Here is a 12,805-nt window from a genome sequence, read left to right as displayed (position 1 = left end):
TGCCTATACTTTATAGTCAATATCCCTCAATTCTTTTGAACAATTAAAATGTGTCTCACTATAACATAGCCCATACCAATATGGTTACTTAATGTTTTATTTCCCTTATAGCACACTTTATGGCGTATGACCGTCTTCACTAGCAAAACAGTAGGACGTTAAACCCCATTACATTTCATTTCATTTCATTGCTTACATTCATATTTCATGTTACATATAACAGATCATGACTCGTACTAGTATTATACAATGTTTTTCTCTGGGTTATATTCCTGATTGTTTGGCTTTTTGAATTTTGAGTGAAGTCTGTGTCACAGACTATACAGTGCAGTGGACGCTTATGGCTAGCCCACGGATCCATTCACTTAATTTGATTGTACATTTGTTTGTGATTTCAGCGTATTGTGTCTTGTCCATAGTTTTGTTTTGTGTAATTATGTGTGGTGCAGCCCTCATTCGGCAAACCTCAGCAGATTCCAGTACCCTACATCTAGCCTCGGCTGTATGACGACGTCCGCCATTGGAACTACTTTCAAGTTCCCGGATTACCAACGGCGTTGTCCATGACGACGCCTTTGCAGAATATCATACAAATATTTCAAAGTCTGAAACTGTTTTTCTTTCAAGTTCATCCGATTTTCTTCAAACAAGGACAACTTTGCACTGTAAATTCTACACACGCTTTCAACGACGCGATTTTTATAACTTCTTTTTAAAAGCGGCAAGTTTTTCTAATAAGTAAACCGGTGCCGCATCGCAATTGTATAGGCGTAGGTACATATCACTTACCGTCATACAACAGAGGCTAGATGTAGAGTAACGGAATCATCTGCCGAGGTTTGCCGAGTGGTGCAGCCTCGCCCCCCCCCCCCCGCACTTACTAATAAAGTCAGTAGGAAACTGTAACATGATGAAGTCAATAGAAATTAGTAACATCATAAAGTCAATGGGAATCTGTAACATGATGAAGACAGAGAGAGAGAGAGAAATTGGGTTTAACGTCCACTCGACACAAACTAGGTCATTTCGGGACTAACATATGGTTTAATTTTATTTCACTAATTTGCTTGCGCGTAGGGGTCTTTAGCAGTGGGAGGAAACCGGAGGACCCGGCGAAAACCCACGAGGTTGGACAGGCGACCTTACCCCTTGCCACTACAACCGGGGATTCGAAACCACGCCAGTCGACTCAATGACAGACTTTATGATACAGCGCGCGCACGCTAACCATTCAGCCATCCACCCCCCCCCCCCCCCCCCCCCCCCCCCCCCATGATGAAGACAATAGAAATTAGTAACATCAGTGGGAATCTGTATGATGGAGTCAGTAAGAATATGTAAAATCATGAAAACACAGTCTTTATAAATGTAGAATATAAAAACAGTTTTCAACATGTGCCAGATTATAACCAATCACGTCTGTTTGTTCATTATACTCTGTTTATATATGAACTTGGTTTGTTTGTTCCTTCAACCATTCACGCGGTTCAGTTAGTTACCTTCATTCGTCGGTAGGTTCAGAGAGGAAACTTTAAAACGTCAACCGAAATAAACATTGGTATAAGATGCAAATGAAATGAAATGGGGTTTAACGTCCTACTGTTCTGCTCCTAACCTGGGCTAATGAAGACGGGCATACGGCATACAGTGTGCTATGAGGGAAATTTTGCCCGGGTAGCGGCACTATCGCCTACTGTTATATCGAATTCCAACTGCCAAGGGATCTTTTACGTGTATTCTAATGTATAACCGGGACCTCGGTTTTTCGTCTCATCCGAAGGACTAGACAGCTGTCCTTGTCAGGAACCCCGTTATGCACCCCTTACTAAGGGGAAACCACGTCGGAAAATCCAGATGAACTTTCTCGGCCAATGCAGGGATCGAACACCCGACCTCCAGGCTAGCGAGCCAGCGTCTTAACCACCTAGCCACGGTATGAGATGCATATCGACAATTATATAAGACTAGTTGTTTTAAAAAACAAACCTAAAAATCGGTCGTTTGTTACAGTTGTTCATTGTGGAAACTGTTTATCGTCAACTTGAGAGTTCAAAAAATAAATATTTGCATATCGACGATTATACAAAGCTGCTATTTTTATAAAAAAAAAACAAACAAATAAACAAACGTTCTTCCCTTCCGGTTGTTCAGGTTTCAAGTCTGTTGTGATTTTTATTTTCAGTTTGTTGGAATTTTAACTTCATGTGATGAAACAGATAATCGCACTCTACAAAATGTGAAACGTACGGAGTACACGAACGAGATATTGTTTAGATCAACGGTAGTAGGTAATTGTGGAAGACGGCGCATAACTATGTATCAGTTTTGTTCAAGAGATGGAATTTATTGTCATGCAAGTTGACCATATATGGCGTTGGTTTAGTTCCTGTTTGTGCATTCCGTAAGTATTGGTTACTCAGAACTAGTAAGAGAGAGTGAGAGAGAGAGAGAGAGAGAGAGTGAGAGAGAGAGAGAGAGAGAGTGAGAGTGAGAGAGAGAGAGGGGGAGAGAGAGAGGGGATAGATGAGAGAGAGAGAGAGAGAGATTGAGAGAGAGTGAGAGAGAGAGTGAGAGAGAGAGAGAGAGAGAGAGAGAGAGAGAGAGAGAGAGAGAGGATGGGGGATTGTCTCAACACAAACTAGGTCAATTGTGGACTAACATATGGTCCAATTTTATTTCAATAGTTGGGACTAAGACATGGTACAATTTTATTACAGTAATTCGCTTGCGCGTAGGGATCTTTAACAGTGCGAAGAAACTAGAGGACCCGGAGAAAACCTACAAGGTCGGACAGGCGACGACCCTACCGCTTGTCACGTACAACCCGGGAATCGAAACCACAACAGCTGACTCAATAACAGACATTATGATACAGCGCGCAAGTGCTAACCATTCGGCCGGCCATTTACCCCACACACCCCCCCCCCCGCCCCAATAAAATAAGAAGTAGCTGTGGAATCAAAAAATACTTGTTTTAAAGAATTCGTAAAATTTCGATTTGAAGATCTAGTGACGAGTACAATTGACGTTTAACACGACGTAATCCATTAAGTTATTTCAATGTTTTTCTTCTTGTTCAATATCGAAAAGTCTTGCAAAGTAAACAAAACTCACGAAAGGTGATGTAAATACAAGGCCGTAAATTACATTGTTGACAAAGCCTGAATTTTTAGGCCTATCCATCATCCGTGCACATGTGCACATGTTTTATCACTACTAGGCCACACCTATCCATCATCCGTTTTAAAACTACTGATACCCATTAAAGCTATTGACTGTGCGCATGCTGTACGACATATAGGTCTCACAATTTAACTTTCAGTTAGTTGGGGTGGCTCAGTGAATAGGGTGCTGGTTCACTAACCAGGGGCCTCTGGGTTCAACCGCGGCTGCGAAAGGGATTTTTCAGGAGATATCATCTTTGTGTCTTTGCAGCAATATGGTGAAATATCAATTTCGTTCGTTGTGAAGTTCTTATCATACAGCCATACTTCAGAGGAGTTTTTTGGATATGTCCTGTGTTTTATATTATAAGTGTGATGTTTACCTAAATATGCTATTTTACAGTAGCCAAGTCTCTAACTCAATATCACCCAAAGTCTCCGACATTAAAACCACGAATTATTTGTCAATTTAAATCAACATTGATGTTGTGATCTTACCGAGAAAAGATGGGCTTTACCATTTGTACACCAATCGTGTACCAGAATGCGTTTCAGCGCCATATGTAACAAGGGACTCGAAGAACGAGGCTAGACATATTCCACAAGTCATATCAAATGGTGACTCATATTCTTATCTGGAGAGCATAACTAAAGCAATAAATACAATAGGTGTGGACTGGAATAACCAGACGCTAAAGATTGCCATTCGATTGAGACTTCTGGCGCATTTCGTCGAACATAACTGATTTGAAATTAGAGTAAAAACGGAAACGATTGAATGTAAATCAGTTTATATACATTCATATTACATTATTATATGTGTTGCGACTTATTTGCGTCTATTTCCGGGTCCCAAATATTAGCGATTTAGCTCCTTTAATTAGCACCCTATTTTCACTTGACGTCATCATTTGGTCATTTTCCCACCTCTACGTACTAGCGTAACTAATTTTATCTTTATTTTATTTTCAGATGTGAGACATTATGACAAAACCATTCTGTCGATTTTGGCAGAGAAGGTAAGCAGTCAGTTTTACATTATCATTTCTCACTATCTTGTAAGTCTTAGTTTCCCCTTGTCATTGGTGCAGGACGGATAGGGGCTGACAAGAACAGATGTCTAGTCGTTCGGATGGGACTAAAAACCGAGCTCGTGTGCACATTGGCATACACGTAAAAGATCCTTTGGCAGTTGGAATTCGATATACGAGTAAGTCATAGTGCCGATGCCCGGTCAACATTTCACTCATAGCACACTGTGTGGCGTATGTCCGTCTTCATTAGCCGAGTCGGAGCAGAACAGTAGGACGTTAAACCCCATTTCATTTCATTTCCCGCAGGTAAAGTCTCTACGCGCAAGCCAATTATTGAAATAAATGTATTTTTACAATAAGAAATCTACAATGGGTGTCGGACCGTCCTTTCTTTGCATGTTTTCTTTAGTGTTATGTGATGATGCCACGTGTTGTCGTCTTGTGCGTGCGATTTCAGCTCTGAAAGCTTTTACCGAAGCAAGTTTGTTTGGGATCCCACATTTGTGTTCGTGACCAGGAGTAGGGTAGTGTGTGAAACATCGTGGGTTTTGTCTGTATTCGGAGCCATGATAGCTAAGTGAGTAAGACGCTGGCTAGTTTTCGGGTTCACTACCGGTGTTGGCCGAGAAAGTTCCTCGGGATTTTCCGGCGTGGTTTCCCTTTGTCAGTAGTGCAGCACTGAGTGCCTGAAAAGGACAGCTGTCTAGTCGCTCTCATGGAACGTAAAACCGAGGCCGGGTGTACACATTGGCGTGCACGTAAATAATCCCTTGGCTGTTGGAATTCGATACAAGAGTAGACCGTGGCGCCGCTGTCTGGGCCAAATTCCCCTCATAGCAGACCGTATGGTGTATGTCCGTCTTCATTAGCCCAGTCGGAGCAGAACAGTAGGACGTTAAACCCCATTTCATTTATCTGGATTCCCCATTAAATACCCATACGCTTAAGCGAATTATAGGTTTCCCATGTTAATCCCCAATCTGATTTACAGATCTATATTTCGTTTCGATTTTTGTATACTTTCGATGACCTACACTACATGGAGATCTTACCGGTTGTAGTGGAAGGTCGCGTCAGGATTCATACGAGCTACTTTTGACCTTATGATGTCAGATATTGATTAATCAATCAGCGTTGGCGTTTCTAGTGGTCTACGCACAGTACCGTGCACCTCACGCCCAAAACTCGCCGTAACAGACCGTTTCATTGGCTAATCCCTCACATCATCCAGAACAACTCTTTCAGATCCTAGTGTAGTAAAGACAGGTAAAACGAAATTTTGAACTATAAAAAAACGAAACGAAATAGGATCTGTGCTTTGATCAGATGGGTTAATCTCGAAATAACATACTGTGGTTGAAGTGGACACGTGATCCCCTTGCGTATATTCTCCTTTTGTTGCTCAGCTTGAATATTTATTTTCATTTCAGTAAATGGCGATGGTACATTTTAGCTTTATTTCTCCTAAGTGGTCTGGCCCTGTTTACCGGAAGACTTGGAACATCTGGGATGCATTCTATCATGGCGGCCCCCATAGCCATTATACAGGAAGCCAGCAACTACAATGATGTCACTGACTGTGTGACGTGTGAGAATAAGCCGTCAAATCACGTGGTATTCATTAAAGTTCACAAAGCCGCCAGTACAACTGTGATGAATGTTATGTTAAGATATGGATTAAGCAGAAATTTAACAATCATGTTGCCAAGGAGATACAACTGTATAAATGAACTAGGAACTGTGTCCAAGCGAGATGTACTACCCTCCATTACCGGGAAATACGACATCTTGTGTAATCACGTGATTTATAATCGAACGGCTATAGCATCTTTTTTCCCGTCTGATACCAAATATGTGACGATACTGCGTGAACCGTTTGAACAATTCGTATCCGGCTTTATGTTTTACCGTTATGTTTACCCCGTTAATTATCTGAAAAACTTCACCAGTGCAAACCCAGTCCACGAATTTCTTTCCAATCCGCGTAAATATGAACCGGCCAACCCGTGGTATTCTTTCACCAACAATCGAATGAGCCTCGATCTGGGTTACCCGGATGTTAGTTTTAAAAACATGACGTACCTCGACGACTTCTTAAAGAGTCTTAGTAAAGAATTTGATTTGGTCATGCTTGCCGAATATTTTGACGAATCTGTGATTTTATTGAAAAGGACCTTAAACTGGGCCTTAAAGGACGTTCTGTACATATCAAGTAATACATTTTCCAAATATAAGGCCCAATTAAACATTTCCGTCGACGACAAACTGGCACATCAACAGTGGGCTAAAGCCGATTATGCCCTATATCAGTACTTTTATGACGTTTTCTGGAAAAAGGTGTATGACCAAGGAGCCACATTCTTTCAAGAAGTTCGAACATTCCGATATCTCCGCAAGCTGATGACGGATTATTGTCAGCAAAATAAATTTAAGCGATCAAGTGTGGATTTAATTTTACAAGCAACGAACTGGAGTTCGGATATTACCATCACTAAAAAGGATTGTCAAATAATGTTAACCGCGGAATTAAATCTTATCGAAAACATGAAACGCGACTATATGTTTAAATTCAAGGATAAAGTTACACACCTTCTTCACAAAAATTCGAGTTGGGTTTACGATTACGCCACTAAAAAGTTAAAACACAGATGATGTAGGTGCTTGGTAAAAAAAAATATCTCACAGGCGTCGGATCACCAGGGACGATTTAATCTGATTGAGTACTAATATTTCGTGTTTTTGATTTTTTTTATACTTCCGATGGTCTACACTACATGAAGATCTAGCCGGTTGTAGTGAAAGGTCGCCTCAGGGGTCATACGAGCGGCTTTTGACCTATGGCGTCAGACATTGATCAGTTAATCAGCGCTGATGTTTCTAGTGGCTTACCCACAGTTCCGTGCATCGCACGCCAAGAAATTGTCGTAACAGATCGTTTCATTGGCTAATCCTTCTTTTAAACAAGAACGCGGCTTATATAACAACTTTTCTAGATCCTAGTGTAGTAAAGACAAGTAAAAGGAAATTTTGATCAGATTGATTGCCTACTCGGTTATAGTTATGGTAAATTCTTTTTTCAAAAGTTAAAACACGGTGAAGTGTGGTCGTTAATCTAATTGGTGTCTGGTTTGTAAAGCATATCATATGGACATCGGGTCTTCAAGAATTACTTAATCTGAATGGTAATACCCCCGTCAGACCGCAGTGGCGTCCTTACTGTGGTGACGCTATGGCGACGGAAAATGGTCATAGAGCGCTTCAAGATCGCTATAAGCGTGGTAAAGGCGTGCTCACAATTGTCCCCCATGATCGCCGAGTCACAGCGTTTGTTTTGAGCATGTTCAAAACAAATGTCAAGGTTCTGCGATCTGACCTGAAAAGCTGTAAGAACGCGACTTTTTTCAAGTTTGTAATATTTTTGGGACATTTTCTTGCGTTGTGTTCACGTTTGCCGGCGACCTCGTGCATTTTCTGGTCGCTGTACATTCGCAGTAAGGACGTCGCCCCGGTTTTACGTGGTCATTAGGGTGGTATACGTCCTGCAACAGAATAAATACCCGACAACCCTTGTCGACTGCTGGACAACTTAGCTGCTGTTGGTGTATGTTTCATTGTCTGGCAACCTTTCATGGAATATTATATTCCATTGTGGCAAACTAATGCTTTCATTTGATCATATCTGCCTATTCATTTAGCATGGTAATCATAGTCCAAAACAATTCATGGGAGTCCTAATGGTTTATCTGCCTATTCATTTAACATGGTAATCATAGTCCACAACGGTTCATGGGAGTCCTAATGGTTTATCAGTCTGTTCATTTAACAAAGGGATTTTTGTTTTATAAAACTTATTTATTGTTAAAATAATAATATGTATCAATCAAGACCCCATTATCATGAATTTATTTGAAACGCTGCTTTAATGGCTGTGTAACGATTTTTCAATTCCTTCTGCCTCCTTAAAGATGCATTATGTAAGAGCTAAATCGTTCTATTGCAGTTCCGTTTTCTGGCTTCAAATGTTATATAAATTATTATCTAAACTTTTATTCATACAGTCTGTCATTGAGTCAACTGACGGGGTTTCTATTCCCCGGTTGTACGTGGCAAGGAGTACGGTCGCCTGTCCAACCTCGTGGATTTTCTCCGGGTCCTCCGGTTTCCTCCCACTGCTAAAGACCCTTACGCGCAAGCGAATTATTGAAATAAAATTGAACCATGTGTTAGTCCCGAAATGACCTAGTTTGTGTCGAGTGGACGTTAAAACCCATCTCTTTATTCACATGTACGGCAAGCCCATAAATAACCCTCTTTATCATCGGATGGCTAAGATAACAAGTGACTTATACAATGCCCCCCGCCACCCGCCCCCCGCCCACATCTTCGTTAACCGTTAATCTTGAAAATCAAGACTCCGTTTATCATCGTAGCAATGGTGCATGACAATATGGAATATTTAGCACTACTTTTTGTCAAATGTTTTAAATATTCATAACATTCATATAGCAATATCTAATTGTAATGAAATGAAATGGGGTTTAACGTCCTATTGTTCTGCTCCTGTACTGAGCTAATGAAGACGGGCATACGCCATACAGTGTACTATGAGGGAAATTTTGCCCGGGCAACGGCACTATCGCCTACTCTTATATCGAATTCCAACTGCCAGGGGGTCTTTTACGTGCATTCCAATATATACACGGGACCTCGTTTTTTTGTCTCATCGGAAGGACTAGACAGCTGTCCTTGTCAGACCCCCACTTCTGCACCACTGACAAGGGGAAACCACGTCGGAAAATCTCGATGAACTTTCTCGGCCAATGCAGGGATCGAACATCCGACCTCCAGGCTAGCGAGCCAGCGTTATCTAATTGTGAACTATTATAGCAGGAACGACCAGAAGATAAATCTTACATAATGCATCTTTAAATTGCACTGTGTTTGTACATGTCCATAGAAATCATCTTGAATTTTATGAAATTGTATTTGTGATATATTTTTTATATTTTGTATTTATTGGAAACATTCGTAGGTATTCTTGATATAAGTGTTTAAATATATAAAGTACTTTTATTATTATAACAGACAACATTTATAGCCGAAACTTACACATGTATTATGGACCATTCGTGAGACGAAAGGGAAAGGTCCAAATATTTTAAATAATGTTCATATCATAAAAGAAAGCATTTAGAGTCGAAACTTGCATGGACCATTCGTGAGACGAAAGGGAAAGTCCAAATATTTAAAAGAAAGCATTTAAAGCTGAAACGTACACAGATTGTTGATATGTATAAGGGGCGTTCGTGGGGCCAAAAGGAAACAATAACAACGGTTTTGTCAGGTTTTAAAAACTTGACGGTATCTGTTGATACGGATGCAGGGCGTGTAAATGTAACAGCTTTTTATTCATTTTAACTTGTCTGTACGCGTAGAAATGTTTGTCTTCATCAAATAAATTTACATTTAAAGAAATCTTGTTTTTATTTGTAGTTTTACATTGCTTGCAATATTTTAGAGAGGGATTTGGCGATATGTCGTCTTTATACGGTCGTATTTTGTCGTCGGTAATGACTATATTTTTATCATCCGATCATTTCGAAATTTGTTTACATTAGTGGGACGAAAGAGTATCTTTAATTTCAACAAATTTCGTTCATTACTTCTAGCATTATGCCTATCGTTTCATCCGTGTGATGAATTATTTCCCCTGTTTCCCTTTGCAAAAGTTTCTGAAAGTCCAAACGACAGAAGTTGTCATACGAGACCTCTGGAAGTCCAAAAGAGAAAAGTTGCCATAGAATCTGTATGAAATGTATATACACAATTTAAATCAGTAAAACGGAGACGTCTATCGACTTTCTGGAGTTATGTCCCCTGCTTCACTTTGTTACCATACGATTTGACTTAAATTGATACCAGTGTCTTGTAAATGACCCCATTATCTAAAAAGTTAATATGCTACAACTCTTGTCGACTGTCCAGAGGATTTAGCTTTTATGGGCGTACATTTACTTGCCTGGCAGTCTATGTCGATTATTTTGGGGTTACGTTCACTTACACAATATAGGAGACACATTAATTGGTATATCCTGGTTACTCGGAGCGGTTTTGTTGGTATATTCGGTGGCGTCTACATAGTTCTATACTATTCAAAAAAAGTAGGGGATATTTGATTTTGGGGGCATAATACTAAAATATGCAAATGACTACGAAAAAAGTCACTATAGAACCTAACAGAAGAAACATTTCCAGTTACATGTGACGCCCAAACGCACCAATAGCTACCGCATGGAATGCAGGTGATGCTTGGGATCATCATGGGGGTCCAACCCAAGATTTGCACGACTCTGACTTTGAATGTTACAGTCATTGTGGCATTAAATTCCAGGGTGGAAACATCAGTTTAATTGTTTTAGTGACCAGAAAACAAATTTTGATATGCGTCGGCTTACCCAAAATGAAAGGTTACGTGCCCTTGGCATGCTACAGATCGGCACAACACAGGCGGTTGTGGCGCGGACGATGAATGTTTCTCAGTCTGTCATAAGCAGACTATGGTCCAGATACCGTGATACACAATCTGTACAGGACAGACCACGCTCAGGTCGACCAAGGGCGACAACTCAAGCCCAGGATCGATTTATCCGTACCTTGGCCTTGAGAAATCGTGTCATCACAGCAAATCAGATCAGCGCTCGTCTTCAAACAGACACTGGTGTGAGAGTGAGTGGCCAGACGATTCGGAATCGACTGCATAGGGGTCACCTTCGCGCCCGACGTCCTCGCGTGATCCCTTGCTTGAGAGATCATCACATTCAGGCAAGACGTCGTTGGTGTAGGGATCGTCAACACTGGGATAATCGACGCTGGAGCAATGTGATGTTTTCAGATGAGTCAAGGTTCACTGTTGATTTTTTGGACAGACGTAGGAGGGTGTGGCGTCGTCGAAACGAGCGCTTCCAAGACGTTAACGTCATCAGACATGATCGATTTGGGGGTGGTTCTGTTATGGTGTGGGGAGGCATCACTGTTGCTGGAAGAACGGCTTTACATGTTGTTGCAGGACGTGTTACAGGCCAGTACTACCGGGACAACATCTTGGCAGTCCATGTTGTGCCGTTCGCACGACGTCATGGCCGCCGTTTCATCTTCCAGGATGACAACGCAAGATGTCACAGGGCCAGGATCGTTACAGGTTACCTCCAACAACAGAACATCACCACATTACCTTGGCCAGCACTGAGTCCCGACCTCTCCCCCATCGAGCATGTCCGGGACATGCTTGGACAGAGGTTACGTCAACGTCAACAACGTCCTGCCAATGTCCAAGAACTTGCTGCTGCGTTGCAACAGGAATGGGACAATCTGGACCAAAATGACCTTAGACGTCTCATTAGGAGTATGCCACGTCGGATCAATGCTTGTTTGGCAAACAGAGGAGGATTTACCCGTTACTGACTTGGTTGTGATGCTGTGGTAACTTTGCTGTTTGACCCCGGGTATCATTTTACCCTTATAATGGTCAGTCTGTGCCTTACTTAGTCTAACGATCATTTGGAATAAATCGATGAATGTGAACTTCATTTCATTTTGTCATTTGTTTCTTCGTCAGTTTCATTAGGTGACTTTAATAACACATAAAAATCAAATATCCCCTACTTTTTTTTGAATAGTATATAATAATATGGGGCTTGGTTGCAGACCCAGCTCGCGACTCGAGACTTGACTCGGACTTCACAAAGCTAAGGACTCGAGTCCCGGTGAAGCTCATAACTTATTCGCTATGAAGTGTTGACTAATTTGATAAAATGGCGACTTGGGCGGAACTTGGACTCGACTCGACCCGGTACTTATGTCAGTCTGCTACTTGGGACTCGAGATGCGGCAACTTGGTAAACGACAATGCCTCGATGGGCGGCGGCTTGGGACTTGACTCGGATTCGAGGTGTTGCGACTTGGGACTCGACTCGGACCTCGAGGTTCCTGGGCTTGTTCCCACCTCTGGTTCCTTGTAACGGAGGGGAGACACTTGACTATCGCCTCGAAGGTCCCGGGTTAAAATCCTGGGAGTGGATGGAGAAGAACTTTAGCAGAGTTTGCATGGACAGGAGGATGCAAGCAATTATTAGTAGTCAGACGTTGGGTCACAACCCATAGGGTCCGGGTTTGGTTCCCGGTGTTGACCGAGAAAGTTCCCCGGGATCTTTCAGTGTGGTTTCCCCTTTTCAATGATGCAGGGTGGAGGACAGAGTGTCTGGAAAGGAACAGCGTCTAATAAATACGTTGAAAATCAAAAGCATCCGATGGTCTAGAGCGTTGATTATGGGCTTGGCATGTGAATAAATGTCCAATTTATGAATTATTTAACATGTGAGGCCAAACAAAAGATCTACATTAGGCATATTTAGCTCTTACATAACTCCATTGCTTTATATTTTTAGGACATAATCACCGTCATTTGTATTTTGTCTGAACCGTTGGATGGCCGAATGTATCATAAGGTCTACCATTGAGTCAACTGGTGCGGTTTCGATTCCCCGGTTGTACGTGACAAGGAGTGGGGTCGCCTGTCCAACCTCGTGGGTTTTCTAAGGGTCCTCCGGT

The 12,805-nt window shown here is 41.7% G+C and overlaps 1 protein-coding gene across 2 annotated transcripts in view; it reads left to right on the top strand.

The window, feature by feature from the left end:
* The window catches only part of LOC126816464 (galactose-3-O-sulfotransferase 2), a 33,979-nt gene extending 24,306 nt beyond the window's left edge, over positions 1-9,673 (top strand). For both annotated transcript variants that reach the window (XM_050543068.2, XM_050543069.1), the window contains exons 2-4: positions 2,183-2,401; positions 4,137-4,183; positions 5,629-9,673. In XM_050543068.2, coding sequence (XP_050399025.1) covers positions 4,149-4,183; positions 5,629-6,850 — 1,257 coding nt within the window. In that variant the 5' untranslated portion in view covers positions 2,183-2,401; positions 4,137-4,148 and the 3' untranslated portion in view covers positions 6,851-9,673. The remainder of the gene's footprint in view (positions 1-2,182; positions 2,402-4,136; positions 4,184-5,628) is intronic.
* Positions 9,674-12,805: the final 3,132 nt, after the last annotated feature.

The sequence above is a fragment of the Patella vulgata genome, chromosome 3 (assembly GCF_932274485.2).
Source record: "Patella vulgata chromosome 3, xgPatVulg1.2, whole genome shotgun sequence".
In the NCBI taxonomy this organism is placed as follows: Eukaryota; Metazoa; Mollusca; class Gastropoda; family Patellidae; genus Patella; species Patella vulgata.
Note: the sequence above shows the minus strand (reverse complement) of the source record. Positions and strands in the feature narration are given on the sequence as shown.